The sequence below is a fragment of the Aethalodelphis obliquidens genome, unplaced genomic scaffold, assembly GCF_003676395.1.
Source record: "Aethalodelphis obliquidens isolate GAN/ISIS:26980383/991018 unplaced genomic scaffold, ASM367639v1 scaffold83, whole genome shotgun sequence".
Lineage (NCBI taxonomy): Eukaryota > Metazoa > Chordata > Mammalia > Artiodactyla > Delphinidae > Aethalodelphis > Aethalodelphis obliquidens.
Window position 1 is genome coordinate 5,797,382 of NW_020838027.1, and position 16,208 is coordinate 5,813,589.

General features: G+C 56.2%; 1 protein-coding gene and 1 long non-coding RNA gene across 2 annotated transcripts; one reads left to right on the forward strand and one right to left on the reverse strand.

Moving 5' to 3' along the window:
• Positions 1-10: 10 nt before the first annotated feature.
• On the reverse strand, positions 11-11,687 carry TNFRSF1A (TNF receptor superfamily member 1A). The gene is made up of 10 exons (XM_027093240.1): positions 11,414-11,687; positions 4,857-5,010; positions 4,514-4,642; positions 4,149-4,298; positions 3,924-4,002; positions 2,072-2,142; positions 1,835-1,948; positions 1,491-1,519; positions 1,031-1,304; positions 11-900 (listed from the first exon to the last, which is right to left on the reverse strand). Exons 1-10 carry the CDS (start codon positions 11,450-11,452, stop codon positions 593-595), a joined length of 1,347 nt encoding a protein of 448 aa, XP_026949041.1. The 5' UTR covers positions 11,453-11,687; the 3' UTR covers positions 11-592.
• A 193-nt stretch (positions 11,688-11,880) lies between these two features.
• On the forward strand, positions 11,881-13,856 carry LOC113612942 (uncharacterized). The gene is made up of 3 exons (XR_003430029.1): positions 11,881-12,165; positions 12,264-12,561; positions 13,341-13,856. It is a non-coding gene; the product is annotated as an uncharacterized LOC113612942 (long non-coding RNA).
• Positions 13,857-16,208: the final 2,352 nt, after the last annotated feature.

Consider the following 16,208-nt stretch of genomic DNA (forward strand, 5'->3'; position numbering starts at 1 on the left):
GGCCACTCCCTCCAGGAGCACAGCTTTAATTCCGGGCTTTTAGTGTATTTACAAGTCCACAGCTCCAGCGGGAGGGCCCTTTGTTCTGTGCCTCCCCTGCCTTGGGACACTTCTGCTTACTCTGTGCTTGTCCAGGCAGGGGGACAAAGGTTCTATTAGTGTACATAATGGAAACAAAGATTGCTTATCTACTGTGAAACAGGCTCAGGGACCAACCAGGGGCCCCCAAGCAGCCTTGCTGGGTTCTCCAAGTCCAAAATGGGCAATGAGGCGCCCCTCATCCCCGCAGCCACCGCCTGGGCTCCTGGCACACTCAGCCTCTCTCACGAGTAACACACACTCCACATCACACAGACACACACACTCTGACACACACACTACACACAGCTCACCCGCTGGCAATGCTCAGGCAGCTGAGATATACACTGAGGGAGTAGCACCAGGTTAAGTGGCTGCCAGATCATGCCTGCTCCGCCAAGACCTTTCCCCTCCAGAAAAACGGGGATCCAGAAGGCATCTCGCAGGTCCTTCCAGGCTGCCTGGGGCAGGAAGCAGCCGTCTCAGGGCTGCCCGCAGGGGCCGGGGCGCGGCCTCATCGGGGAAGGCGGGGCTCGGGCGCGAGGGGGGCGGGGCCGCCCAGCGCTTCCTCGATGTCCTCCAGGCAGCCGAGCAGGTCCATGTCGCGGAGCACGCGGCCCAGCAGCTCCAGCGTGGCCTCGCGCCGCGGGGTGCGTCGCCGCCAGGCCGCCAGCATGCTGTACTGCGCCTCGCGCAGGCAGCGCAAGTTCTGCAGCTCCAGCCGCTCGATTTCGTGATCACTCAGCCCCAGCCGCCGCACGAACTCCTTCCAGCGCAACGGGGGCACGCCGTCCACCACAGCGTACAGTGTCGCGGGGTCAGCTGCCGGGAGGCGGCGCGGTGAGCCCGGAGCGGCGGCCCTCCCCACCCGGCCCACACCCACTCGCCCCGGGCGCCCCGCCCACCCGCCTCCCCGGCCGGGGTTCCCTGCGAGGATGAATGAGGAACTCACCATCTGCGAGCGGAGCGGGGGCGCTGGGGGCGCTGGGGGCGCCGTGGGCGCTGGCCTCCCACTTCTGCACAGGGGTGGGGACGGGGGTGGAGGCTGGAGGCGCAGGGAGGATGGGGCCAGCCCCTTGGTGGGGCGGGGCCATCTCTCTGGGAAGAGATGTGACTCTGAAGTTGGACCACGGGGGGTCACAGGGGGTGAAGGTGGGACTGGAGGCAGGACTGAAGCTCGGGATGGGACTGAAGCTTGGGGCCGGGGCCAGGGGCTCTGGCTCCCCCTGAGAGAGAGAGAAGGCACAGCATTAGCGGGGAAGAGGAAATACAGCCCCAGCCCTCCTTCTTCTGGATTCCGGACGGGAGTTGGGGCTAGAGGGAATCAGGGGAGCCCCAGGACGATTTGGGTGTTACAAGATGACAACGGACAGTCAGGGAAGACTGCGGGTAGTTCCCCGGTTTCACCTTACCTCCTTTACAGGAGCCGACTGCCCACAAACTGAGAAAAAAGAGACAAAGCGTCACAGGTTTCACTTCCTCTCTCAACCCTGGCGCCCATCATGGGGCTGGCGATGGGTACTTGTGGTGACATGCTTCAGGGCCTATGTGGCCCCAGGGACGAGAGAGCTACTGATGCAGTATGAGCTCTCACCAGCCGTCCAAGACCACCTCGTGCCAGTGGGGTCCTCGCCAGCGAACTAAGGGGACACTCCTCATCTCCCTCCATGCCTGTGCACCCCTCCCTCCCGCCTCCTCTGAAGCCTCCTCCTGCATTCCTACCAGCACCCTTTCCCTTCCCAAAGGCCCCACTCACCAATGGAGTAGAGCTTGGGCTTCCACCGCTGGTATCGGCATGCTAAAACAATGAGGAGGAAGGATGCCAGGCAAAGACCAAATATGATCACCAGGGGCAACAGTACTGTGGTGCCTGGAAACAGAGCAGATTGTGGTCAGAGGAGAGGGGCTCTGGAGGTAGCAGGGCAGGACGGATGGGGAGGGGCATGACTAGGAAAGGGTCCATGGGCATGGGCACCAGGATAATTCTCCTCACCTGGGTCCTGAGAGTTGTTACTAGTTACAGGTAGAGCTGGACATAACTTCTCGCACTCCGTGTTCTTACAGCTAAAAGAAGAGAGAGTGCTGGTGAGTAGGGGCCCACCGTAAGAGGAATACAGGAAAAAAAGAAAAAGAAAAAAAACCACACAGATTGTTGGAAATTCTTGGCTTTACAAATATTTTAGCTATCTCTTGATATAATGGAAATTAATCCTATCTTGGGAATTGATGCGGAGGAAAGAAACATTAGTTAATCCCCAAATCATTTCATTTTAGAGCTGGATTTGATCTTGAAGAAGCTATGTAGAGGGCTTCCCTGGTGGCGCAGTGGTTGAGAGTCCGCCTGCCGATGCAGGGGACACGGGTTCGTGCCCCGGTCCGGGAGGATCCCACATGCCGCGGAGCGGCTGGGCCCGTGAGCCATGGCCGCTGAGCCTGCGCGTCCGGAGCCTGTGCTCCGCAACGGGAGAAGCCACAACAGTGAGAGGCCCGCGTACCGCAAAAAAAAAAAAAAAAGAAAGAAAAAAAAGACGCTATGTAGAAAAAGAGTTAAAAGCAGTCAGAGTCAGGTATAAATTCCAGCCCCATTCATTGGCTAGCAGTGTGACTCCAGGCAAATCACTTCACCTGTAAGCCTCAGTTTCCTCATCAGTAAAACAGGGATCCTACCCACTGTCAAGATTGAGGATTAAGTGAGATAATTATGCCTGACATATAGTAAGCCCTCAATAAGTGCTGACTGTCATTGAATTGTTATTTTATCACTGTTTTACTGATGAGAATCCAGTGAAAAAAAGGTTAAAGAGCTTTTTCTCTAGATGACACTGCTGATGACAGCACCTAACTTTGTGAGAGGGGTCTAGCATGCATGTGAACAATTAAAAAACACATCTTGCTGGGGGCAGCCAGAGAACACTCTAGAACAAGCGCATCTTCCCGTTTTGGAGCTGGCACTGGGCAGCATGGACTAATGAGAACTACATCAGGGGTCCTAGAAGGAACTTGAGGAGGTGAGTTCTCAGCAGGAATCTGAAAGCAGGGAGAGGTCATTTTGCCCACCTCACAAGCTCCTGGTGAGAACCACATGGAAGGGGTGTAGAAGTGCTTTTAAGGGGAAGAAATTCGTGGGAAAAAGAACATAGTTTCTTGTCAGACACTTTGTGGCTATTTTTTGTGGTCCTTACAACTTTGCCAACCTGATGTCATTATCCTTACTTTAAAGGTAAAAACAACTAAGGCTCAGAGATGTTAAGTCACTTGCCCAAGCTCACACAGCCTGAGATGTTAAACCCAGGGCAATTCAACTTTAGAACCCTCAGTTTCCTCTTTGCAAGCAAGTGTGCAAGAACAGCCCCTGCAGAGCCAGAAGGAGTGAGGAGGTGCGGTCAAAGGGACTGGGGAGGAAAGTGCATACTGCATTAAACCTAAGATCAATAATCAGAGACATTACGATTTACATCACACACACACACACACACACACACACACAAACACACACACAGGTGCCAACTGAACCATGATACACCGTCAACTGTTGTAAGATGCAGTATGATTTCAGAGATGTAAAAGTGTATTCCTAGAATCCATAGTAGGGTCTGTTGCTCAAGAATCTGAACGTCTTCCAAAAAACATCTGAATGTCTAAAAAGAACTTCAAGTCCTTGCGGTATGTGCCTCTATCCACAGAGACTTCATGAGATTTTAGGAACAAGTTGGGGGCAGGGAGGACTGTCTGGTATCTTGACATGAAGTGTCTCCCATCCAAACAGCCTGGAGGAGCCAGAGCACCTCCCACAGTCTCCCCCTCCCATGCCGATCCGGTGCCCAGCAGCCAGCAGAAGTACTCACTGAGCACAGGAGACGCACTCAGCATCTCTTAGAAAGAACCCCACGTGGCAGTGGCAGACGGTGTCCTGTCTCTCCTTGCCTGTAGGGAGAGATGCGGCACAGCTGAAGGAGGATGGCCCAGCACGCTGAGGGCCGGAGGGAGAACCGGGGGGGCAGGGGTACAGCAAGCTGGAGACCGCCCTCCGGAGACGGGGTGACCAGCTGGGTCGGGAGGGCCATGCTCACAGGAGTGGTGCACCGTGCCGTTGGGGCAGAGGCTGCAGTTCAGACACTGGAACAGAGTTTCACTCCAATACTTCCGATACTGGTTCTTCCTGCAGCCACACACGGTATCCTTGTCCACTGCGCAAGGAGCAATCTCCACCTGGAACATTTCTGGTGCGGGGAGTAGATGGGATATGAGCTCCCACTGTCCCCACCGGGTGTGTCTCTCTGGGTAACGCACGCTCACACCCATGCATTCGTTCACTTGCGCACATGCATCCCTGCCCACCCGCAGCAGCACAGCTTCGTACCTTCCCCTGGAGACAAGACGCCCACACCCACCTGACCCAGTCGGTTTAGAGCCCCGCCCCCCTGCTGGGACTTACCTTTCCGGCACTTGGAGCAGCTCAGACATTGTCTGAGGTGGTTCTCCGAAGCGGTAAAGGTGCCGCGGGCACACACCCTGCAGTCCGTGTCCAGCCCCAGGCCCGGACAATCATTGTACAGGTAGGTACCTGTGATTGGGGGGTCGGGGTTAGGCTGCAGCCAGGAGCCCCAGCCCCAGGACGGCCCGGGCACCTCCCCGAAGTCCCTGGGAGAGGAAAGGAGGGAGAAACTCCCAGCCCTGGAGAGGCAGCCAAGTCAGGGACCCCACGTTCCGGAACATCTGGAAAGAGCAAAGGGAGAAGCAGGGCCCCTGAGGAGCCCCACGGTTACCCCTCCTCCTACCTTTGTGGCACTTGGTACAGCAAATGGAATTATTTTGAGGGTGGCTATATTTCCCTTGGGGACACGAACTCTCTCTCTTCTCCCGGTCCCCGGGGTGAGGGACCAGCCCATGAATCCCCGCGGGGTACACATCCACCAACAGAGCCCGGAGCACCTGGGGAAGAGTCAGATGGAGAAGACCCCATCAGGAGAGGGAGGGGTGGGGTCTCAGAGGGAGCGAGTCTAAAGCCTTCCCAGCTCAAGTCTTTTCTCAGCGGAACATTCTCCCCAGGCCACTCCCGCTCACACGCCACGTTCTCCTCTAAGCCTAGGCTGCCGGCACAGTGCCATCTAGTTGTCCTCTGGTTGTCCTGTGTGTGCGTTTCTGTCCTTCCAACTCAAGGCTGGTAAACTCCAGGCACGGGCTGTATTTTATCCTTATTCCCCTAAAGCAGCTGTTAGTGCTGGGCACAAGGCAGATGTTCAAGGAGTTTTCTGGGTTGGGAACAGGACCTTCCTTCCGACGAGTAGCCCTAAAGATCGGGGTGGCGTTTCTCCATCTGGGTGCTGCGTTCACAGCGTATTCACTGTGCACGTTCACGGAGGTGAACAGTTAGGATCTGTGCACTTTCCTGAACTATGTTATGCCATTAAAAAGGTTTTTTGTAACATCAGATTGGAGTGGAGGTGAGTGACGTCCCTGTGGGGGCCATTCCTGGACAGCGGGCAGAAGCCACAGGAAGAGTTTCTTTGTAAATCTGTACAAAACCTCACTCAGGATCCTGCCCTCGGACTCCGTGCTGCATCCCCTTCCGCCAGTAAACCTGCACGAACACCCCAGGTTGGCCAGGGCAAAGGGGGAGTGGAGAAAAAGGGAAAGTTCAGGGTCAGGGATGGGGGTAGAAAGGTGATGAGGTTTAGGTGGGGCGGGAGTGGGCACAGGCATGGAGGTTACACATAATCGTAGCCGGCTGGAGGCTGGGGGTCTGGCTCAAAGACCACCGAGCCAGGAGCTGAGGGCGTGCCAGGGAGTCCCTCTGCACATCGGGGTGTCCGGGGAGCCTGTTTTCCGGCCCCAGGCCGGGCCCCCCGTCCCGGAATCACTCGCCCAGCCCTGGCTTCAGAGCTGGGATGGCACGGCCAGGAGGCTGTGTTGAGCTCCAACCCAGACTTTGCTGTTTCACCTCCTACCAGCCTCTTCCTGGCTTTCCCTGGCCCTTGATTTTGTTTTCTCTGCTACAAAGCCCGCCTTATATGAAGATAAGAGGATGTCCTCCAAGGATGTTAAACTTTGGGAGCAACAGGCTAATCAGACCCCAGAAACCCCAGCCCAGGACAGGAGGGCCTGGTAGCCGAAGGCTGTAGGCAGGTCACACCCAAGTCCCCCGCTAGGTGTCGCTGCAGCGGCCCGGAAGCCCAAGCCCCCGCCCCAGCCCCACACAGGGGAAGCCACACTCAGAAACCCAGCTGCCACCCCCCAGGGGTGTAGGGCGCCCTCCCCACCCAGAGGCAGCACCCTTCCCTGGCCACTCCAGCGCTGTGCCACCTCCCCTGAGAACAGGGCTGAGGCTTCCAGAGCAACAGGAAAAGCTTGGAGTGTTTATGGGAAGGACTTCCCAGTCCTGAGAGTGTGGTTCCTTTCCCCGAAGAAGGGCTCACAGCACCTAAGGTCACTGGCACTTGGAATTCCACCCAGGAGGCTGGGAGCAGAGCCAACCGGCAGAGACAGCATCAGGAAAAAGAACGGCGGCGGGTTGGGGTGGGGTGGGGGTCCTTCCCAGGAAGGAGGGAGAGGCACCTTCTCCGTTCACGTGCCTCCCACCGCGATCTCCAGCACTTTGGGGGTTAAGTCAGATCCGGGAAAGGGAAATCTTTTCCCAGAAGCTCTGCCCGGTGACTCAGGCCAGAGGGAGGGAGGGAATCTAGGGGAGGGAGAGGGAACCAGCAGCTTCCCCAGCTCCTCAAGGGTCATGAGTCAGCAGAAAGGCTGAAGGGACCAGCCCGCAATTGGGACCCGATCCGATCCCTTCCTCCTGTGGGCCAGTCTCTCCCTCCAATCCCCACTCAGAGGCCCCTTTCCTCCCCTTCTCCTCCCAGGAGCCAGGCAATGGGCCTCAGTCCCCCTTGGCCCCACTTTTTCGGGAAATGGCTCCCTATCCCATTCCATCCCAAAGGGAAGTCTCGGCCGACCCCCTGCTTCCTCCCATCAGGTCACTACCCGCCCCTCCCTGAGGGCCACTCAGCTCCTTCCCACCCCTCAGCATCCTTCCTTCAGACCCAGCCCCGCCCAGGCTCCTCCTCCGGGTTCAGCCAGTCTCTCTGCGGGTTTGTCCTTTCCCTGGCTTCTCACGTGAGCCCCACCCCGCCCCCGACACTTCCCAGTTCCAGAAGGGAGCAAACCAAGGCTGCCCTCCCACCCGGGTTCACTGCCTTCCCACAGCCTGACTGGTTCTGGCCAGCTGGGTTGGGCTTGGGCACCTCCCTGGGGTCCTCAAACAATCCTTAGGAAATGCGGCCAGTTCTGAGGCTCCACACGCCCCTCCCACAAGCCCACTGGCAGCACAGGCAAAACTCCAGAGCCCTGAGCACCCAGTTCTGGGAGGGAGCGAGCAAGACGGGATGTAAGACAAGCAGCACCATTTCCCCGGGTCCCCCCAGTCCCCAGCAGCCCCCGGAGCCAGCCCACTCTGACCCCAGGAGCCAGCAGGCACCGTTCCTCGGCACTGGCTGGTGCCAGTGCTCAGCCGCTGCACCTTGCAGCAAAACAGCGGAGCTAGGAGGTGAACTCTGAGCGCCCAGATCCCAGGCAGCCTGAGTGCCTGTGGCCTGGAGCAGGGGAAGCGCAGGAAGCCGGGGTGCCTGTGGAGAGACGGTTGAAGGGGTGGCCCAGCACCCCTCCAGCTCCCCCATAACTTCCGCCTAGGGAGTCTTTTAAGTGTGACTTCCTGTGCTGGGGCCATGGCTTGGGGGCAGAGGGGTGGACCCTGTGGTCTAGCTCCCACCCAGCAGCCTCACCGTCCCGTCCTGCGTTCATCTGTTCGTTAACTTAAAATGTCTTGTGTTCATTGGATGTCAAAATCTTTGGGGAGCTCACGACAGCTTCTCCTCCAAGGCCCAGTTGAGGCCCGGCCTCCCTCCCCGAAAGCCCCCCATTAATGAGGTTTCCCCCCACTCCAGCTCATGAGATACATAACCACCCTGTGAACTTTAAAAATATGAATAAACTATACCTATTTTGGGCTCTTACCATAACTACCTAGGGTGAGTAGATACGGTCTCCCCAAACAGACCATAAACTATGCGATGAGAGATGAGAAAGTGTTTTGGTCAGAGATAATGTCTAATCCTCCGCACCCAGAACTGGAAGAGGGAAATAAATGTGGTTTGACTGGGTGATTTCATGACTATCTGTCTTCCACTCCAGTCAAGGCCAGTGAAAACCAAAGTGGGAAGATGGGAGTCAGTGCCTCCCTGTAGGCATATATTTATCCCCAGGGGAGAGTTCCCCTCTCCTTCCCACACACATGCACAACCGCAAACACCCTCACAGGAGATGCTGACAAGCCTTCCTCTCCTTCTGAGCATCCCTGGTGAGTGAAGGTTTTGTGTCACTTACGAACGACACAACGGCAGATGTGAGTCTGAGAACCTCTGCTCTGGCCTGTTAGATGCCCACTTCACTTGGCTATTCTCCAGACCCTCAACATGCCCCAAAGGAAATCCATCGACCTCCTGACCTGGACAGATGTCACACCAGCAACTTCTCTTTGCCACCCTTCTCTCCTCAAAGCCCCCATCCCTCCTATGCTGCCATCCAGTCTGTAGTCCATCTTGCCAGACCTCCCCTGTCACCTCTCAATCCTTTCCAAGTCCAGGGGTTGCCTCACACCCGGATCACTGCAACCGTCTTCCCACCTTTTTCCTGCTCCAATCCATCCTACACGCTTTCTTATCTGCATTTAAGCTTCAACTTGCACCCACAGGTGTGGGAATCTTCCTTTCCGGGGCCGGACCTCAAACATCATTTCCATGGGTCACTCTTTCCCTGAATGAGAACTTGCAGAGGTACCTCACTGCTATACTGGACACATGCCCAGGTGCAGCGGCCCTGAGAGAACCATTTATGAACGAATGAATGAATGAATTCCTCTACCTGGGACCACAGTCAGGACTCTCTCTCCATCCCTTCCCCCACTTCCTCCAATTTTCTCTTTCTCGCTTCTTCTTGTTCCTCAACAGGGTCCTTCCCCTGCAGCCAAGGTGCTCAGCTTCCTGCCACCACCAGCCCCCAACACAAAATCCCATCTCTCTGTTCCTCCGCTCTACCTCAAACCAGTCCCCTTTCTTTCCAGCCTGCTGCCAGTGAGTGGCTTTAAAGCTCAGCTCCAAAACCACTCTTCTATGAGGCATTTCGTCCCTCATTCCATCCTTTATTCATTCAACAAACAGTTACGGAGCACGGTAGAGACGCAGGTCCCGCAGGGATGCCCAGGTGAATACATGGCTTGAGCTCTCAGTTGGGTCAGAGACGGGCGACTGTGGACTCTGCGTCTCTGCAGGGAGCACAGGCGCTGGAGCTGAGATCAGCTGAGCAGAAAAGGCAGCAGGACGGCACTCACACCCCTCCCGGTTCTGCCTCCCATGGGTGTTCCAGGGCACCACATCGCAATGCTTTTGTGGGCATTTCTCCCTGGAGTGCTCTAAAATCATTTTTTGCTATAAGCTGTCTTGGTTCCAAGACTGTCAGCTCGTTGAGAGCAGCAAGATCTTATGTGCTCTGTTACAGTCTCTCCCGCATTCTTCCCCCACCTCCACGCCCCCCCCCCCGGCCCCGCCGCCACACAATCACAGTTCCCTGCATTGCCCATTGGAAAGCCCGTGGACAGCCTCACCCAGCACTGCACACCTCCTGTTTCCCCTCCAGCTCCAGGCTGAGCTTGGTCCCTCAGCTGTCACCCCAACCCGGGCTGGATCAGCTGCAGTCCCAGGCACATTCCTTCATCTGTTCAGGCTCCCCCGTACCTCTGTTTTCCAAACGCAGAAGCCACTGAGTAATTACAACCACTACTGATACTATTAAGAATAGGAAAGCTAACATTTATTGAGTGCTTTCTGTTTGCTATACCCTGTTCCTGCACTAGAATAGAGACTCCATGAAGGCGGAGACTTTTGTTCACTGCTGTAAGTCCAGCACCTAAGAGTATCTAGTGCCGAGCAGGCAGAAATGAATGGAATACTTAATATCTATCTATCTATTTCATCTTCAGAACGACATTATGAGGTAGTGACGATTCTGTCCATCTTAGAGATAAAGCAGCAAGGCATGACGGGTTATGTTAACCTGCTCGAGTCCAGGCAGCTAGTCCCTGAGGGAGTCAGGACAGGACCGGGGGATTCACTGCCAGGAGACAGGAGAAGGCAGGGCAGCTGGATGGGGAGCAGGGAGAGCCCCTGGGGAGGACAGCCTGCACAGGAGGGAAAGGTGGGCCTGGGGCCACAGGAGGTGGCGGGGTGCTGCGCAGGGAACTAGGGTCTAGAAACGTGGACTAAAGCAGAGGGAGCGGGAGGAACTGGAGAGAAAGGTTCAGAGGAGACGGGACAGAAAAGAAAGGGATGATTTGGGGATACAGTACAAGACCCTGGGGGAAGAAGAGGTGGGGGAGGAGAGGTAGGGGAGGAGGGGTGGGGGAGGAGGGGTGGGGAGTGGCGGTTGGGCCAGGGAAGAGCAGGAACCCTGAAGAAAGTGACCAACGCAGTGCCCCCAGCTAGGTGGAGGCGAGGGGCTGGGTTTCTGCGCAGGACGACTGCAGGACGTGGAGGGGTCAGGGATGCATTGAAACAAGGCTGAAGCAAGAGAAAGGGACATTTTCCAGTGACGAAAACAACTGTCTACCAACTTCCCCAAACTGAGCTGTGGGAGAAGAAAGCAAGTGCTCTGTTGTCTGGGTCCGTGGGAAGGGCTTGGGGGGCAGGTCCAGGGCTCTGAGGCGGGGGAGGAGGGTCAGGCCCACAGACAGGGGCCACAGACCCAGGGTGAAGCGTGCCCCCCGGGGGGGAGGCCTGGGCCTGGGGAGGCCTATCCGGCTACCGACCCCCCTCCCAAATGCCTCCAACACACGGCATCCCAAGCCTACCCGCCCCGAGCCAGGGCCTCTCCCAGACTCAGTTTCCCCACTTCGCTGGCATCCAGTCCCTGCCCTCCAGCAGGGTGTGCTCAGCTGGGCTCACCGGCAGCCTCGCCTGTCCACGGCCCAAGACTGCTGACCTGCCGGACACAATTCAGAACCATCTGGACTCTGAGAGGACAGACCTTCTTTCTCCCACTCCTTTCGGTTTCTTAACAAACTCCCCCGCCCCCGCCGTGGGCACCTGCCCCCGTCTTCCTGGCAGCCCGGGAACCCCTTTCCCTCCGTGCCTTTCAAACTTCTCCCTTGCTCCTGACTCAGGGCAGCGAATGAATGGGGCAGTGTTTGAGGTCAGGCCGCGCAGGCCTGAGGCTGAGGCCCGGCCCTCGGCTCTCTCCCGCCCCAGGCGCCGCTCGCCCGCCAGCCCACTCCGCCCTCCGTCCCCCGTCTCACCAGTGGCAGCAGCAGGCCAGGCACGGTGGGGAGGCCCATGTCCGGCCAGCTGTGGCCTCTCACTCCCCCATCAGGGCTCAGGCAGTGATGGACAGAGGCGACAGTGGCAGCGACACAGTCCCAGGATGAGCAGGGTCCGGAGTGGAGCCCGGGCGTCGGGCAGGGGAGTGGAGGGTTGAGACTGGGGCGCGGATCACAGCCGGGTCCCGGGGACCTCAAACCCGGAAGGCCGGCACTGCAGCCTGATTTCGGAGAACTCAGAGAAAAGTCAAGCAGAGAGGAGGTGGGAGGGGAAGGGAGAGTGGGGGTGTTGCAACTTCAGGACAGGAAGAGCCGGGGTGGAGGCGGGTGGAGGCGGGTGGAGGCGGGAGGAGGCGGGAGGAGGCGGGAGGAGGGGGGAGGTGGCGGGAGGAGGCGGGAGGAGGGGGGCCAAGGTGCCTTAACCTTTTGTACCCAGTGCGAGCGCGGGCGCCCGGATCCAGCTGCCCTGCCAAGTGCGCGGGTCTGACCACTCCCACCCAGACACCCAGGAGCGCCGGCCCCCTGCCCCCTCCCCCCATCGCCCGGCCTTTCCCAAATGAACCATAGTAGAAGGACTCGGGGCTTTGGAGTCAGATTCGCTGGGCTCCAGCTCAGGATTCTCTACTTTTTAGGTGGGTGGTGTTGGGCAAACTCGGATGCTGTGTTCCAGTTTGCAAAATGGAGAGCCGCTGTCTCGTGAGGTTGCCGGCAGGATTTCTTGACACCGGCAGGTAAGCGTCTGATGCCAGACAAGTCCTCAGTGTTCCTTAGAACCCCTTCCCCTTTCCCCAGAGCTCTCCACTGACACCGTAATCTCTCACTTTCTTAGGAATTTACGCCTCCAACCCAAACCTCAGAGTAAAGCCTAGCCCTGACTTGGGGCCCTGCCGCCCCGCACCTCCCTGCCCCACCCCCTCCGCCCCAGTTCTCATCCAGTCTTTGCTGGGCGATGCTCCCAACAGCGGATCCTGGCTCTGCCTCCAAACGATGGTGGGACCTCTCAAAAGACCTCGGTTTTGAAATGAGAGCGACAGTGCCTGGCCTGCCTTCGTGGGGAAGATGATGTCATGAGTCCTAATGAGATCACATCCGTGACAACGCTGTGGAATTACAGCTCTCTCCATCAGGTATTACTAGTATGTTCCCAGTGCCCCTTTCCCAAATATTCCGATACATCAATCCGAATTGCGCTCGGAGATCATCTACCGCAGCCCCGTTGTTTTATAATCGAGAAAACGGAGGCCCAGAGACACGCAGGTCACGTGCCCTGCAGAGCCAGCCCAGCCCCCAGACTCCTGACTTCAGACTAAGGGCCCATTTTGCTACGACACATAATTACCGCTTTCCATCAGTCCTTCTGAGTCAGACCCCCCAACCCGATTCTTCGGGTATTTTTTTAAAAATATTTATTTATTTTTGGCTGCATCGGGTCTTAGTTGCAGCACGCGGGATCTTTCGTTGGAGCGCATGGGCTTCTCTCTAGTTGTGGCGCACAGGCTCCAGAGCAGGTGGGCTCTGTAGTTGCAGCATGCGGGCTCTCTAGTTGAGATGTGGGGGTTCAGTAGTTGCACCAGGTGGGCCTAGTTCCCCAACCAGGGATGGAACCCACGTCCCCTGCATTGGAAGGCGGATTCTTAACCACTGGACCATCAGGGAAGTCCCTCTTTGGGTATTTTATGCCATGCTTATCTGTGCAGGACATCTCCCCAATGAATCCCACAACAAGGGTACAACATTCACCCAAATATTCTCTGGCCACAGTGACCTTCCCTAGACCCAGTCCAGGCCCCGGGTCCTCCAGCCGCTGACATTGCTGGAAATGCAGGGAGACCAGACAGGAGTGAGGTCCTAGGGCTTTGTGACTTGGAATCAGAGCTACTCACCCCTTTGCCTCTTGATCCACCAGCTGACTCCCCACGCTGCTATCCACCCTCCCTGGCCCTTTCCTGGTGCCCCTCTGTGATTCCAGGAACAGAGCTGTGGATGTGAACGGAGCTTGGACGCCCCCACTTCTGGCTGACTTCACTCCACCCCATCCTCCAGCTTCTGAGGAACAAGAGGGTTGAAGCTGGACTCACAGAGGAAGGAGGTCGCTTCCACCAACACACAGGGAGGCTCCAAGTACAGCACGCATGGACCCGAAGCAGAGCTCTTACAGAAGCAGAGTCACTGAAATAAACTGCGAGAGTCAAATTGCCCAGTTTCCAGTGTAAAGACGCCAGAAGAGCCACAGGCTTCTCACGTAAGAAATGGGAAGCACTCACTGATGAGCAAACGCACGTGAAGTGTTTAGCAAGGCTTTGCCGTATACTAAGCATTCAGTCAGTGGTAGCAATGGTAATAATTTGTATTCACAATTATTATTCAGTGTCCTTTTTTTTTTAATTTTTATTGAAATATAGTTGATTTACAGTGTTGTGTTAGTTTCAGGTGTCAATGTCCTATTTTTAATGTTACAAGGAATTTTTAGTAGTCTGTGCCAACCGTCAATGCCATTACACATAGCCTGGCACAAAAGGAGAATTTCTTTCATTGTTTAGGATAAATGCCTATTTACTCAGCAGGTTTAAAGTCTTGAGACACATGGTATTCAACTGTTCAATAAAATTCTGTTTAAAAGAAAAGATGGCGAGGGGCTTCCCTGGTGGCGCAGTGGTTGAGAGTCCGCCTGCCGATGCAGGGGACGCGGGTTCGTGCCCTGGTCCGGGAGGATCCCACATGCCGCGGACCGGCTGGGCCCGTGAGCCATGGCCGCTGAGCCTGCGCCGGAGCCTGTGCTCCGCAGCGGGAGGGGCCACAGTGGTGAGAGGCCCACGTACCGCAAAAAACAAAACAAAAGAAAAGAAAAGATGGTGAGAGGTGCATGGATCTAGGGATATGAACAGCTAACCAGTCTCTTGGAGGAGGTGAGAATATATGAGCATAATCCCTCCAGGGGAAGAAGAAATCATGGCGAGGGAGACAATGGGAGAGCTGGAGAAATAGGACAGCAGCAAACTAGGATTGGCTGTTAGGGCTCATGAAGAAAAGGATAAAGAGTATAAAGAGCTTTAGATAACAGAGCCCCATCTCTCCATCACGTGTCACACACACACAGACTCACACACACGGGCCCCATGGTAGCAGAGTCATCAAAAGGGCACTGAACTCTCTCTCAGTCGGGGTGACATGGGTTCCAGCCCCTGACATCCCAGCTCCATGTGTCACAGGAAAACAGGCTGAGTCACAGAAGACCTGGCTTCCAAGCTGATTCTGTAAGAATCATGAACTTGGGCAAGTCACTTCACCTGATAAGCTCAGTAAGGAGAGTGAGGCAACTGGAACTCTCTTCTCTACCAGTCTGATCGACCTGGGACAGAGAAACTAGGCGCACCTCTCCTGGATGCGCTGATTTTGGTTAACTACTCATACGATGCAAGTGTGCAGATCAACCTGGGACAGAGAAACTAGGCGCACCTCTCCTGGATGCGCTGATTTTGGATAACTACTCATACGGTGCAAGTGTGCAGATTACTGCCGATTTCAGTAAACACTCTAGAAAAACGCATGCCCTGTATTACTGGTACCTGCCCTAGTCCCCTCCCGGCCCCCGTAACTGGTACCCGTTTGCTTTTAAAATCCACTTTATCTTGAATCATGTAAGACACATACATTAATAGAAGTTTTTATGGAATTTGTGATGCCTTGAATAATGGTCAGAAGGTGCATGTCTTTGTGTGTGGGTGAAGAAGGAAATAAACTCTTTTTAAAGCTAAAAAAAACAAACAAACTACCCTAGTGTCCAGGAGTAACACAAAGATGAGGGATGGAGGAGAGGAGGAAACAGCTCAGGGTAGACATGCCTTTGGCAGAAGAAACTCCAGCGCAGGCTGGGGGAGAAGGGGAAGGAGGGGGAGCGTGGCTGACTGCTGTCATCCGCAATAGCTCCAGCTTTGCCCCGCAGGTCCTGCCCACGCAGCCAGGGGAGACGGAGCCAGGGAGGGCTGGGGCAGGACTGACGATAGGCTGTGGCCAGAGAGCACAAGAGCAGGCTGAACCTGAGGGCTCTGAGAGGAAACCGTTGTGACACCAGCATTTTCCCCTCATCGTCTTGTGTCTACGAAAGGGAAGTCAGGAGTCATCACATCACTTCCTCGTCATGACCTTTCCTACCTTCCCGCTCCCTCCACCATCCCCCCCCTTTCCCAAGATTCACGTGGCTCCTCAGGACGGGGAGATTACAGTTGAGGGGAGTAAGACCAAGGCAGCAGGGGAAGTGGTCCCAAAGAGGATGAGGAAGGCTGACTTCTGAGTTCCAGGTCTGATGCTGGAATGGGGGAAGGAACTGGGGGTCTGGAAACCCGGGTTCCATTCAGACATCCCTCAATTCTCCTTTGTTAAAATAAAAGCTGGGGCTTCCCTGGTGGCGCAGTGGTTGAGAGTCCGCCTGCCGATGCAGGGGACGCGGGTTCGTGCCCCGGTCCGGGAAGATCCCACATGCCGTGGAGCGGCTGGGCCTGTGAGCCATGGCCGCTGGGCCTGCGCGTCCGGAGCCTCTGCTCCACAGCGGGAGAGGCCACAGCGGTGAGAGGCCCGCGTGCCGCAAAAAATAATAATAATAATAATAATAAATAAATAAATAAAAGCTGGAAAGATTCCCAATGCTGCTCTCTCTGTGATGACGTGAGAGTAAGAATATACAGGCTTTGAAGTTCCTAGGAACCCGGACTCTCTCATATTCCTCCACCACTAGCGGGCAGTTGCTGGGGAGGCAGGCAGGTGAGGATGCTGCAGA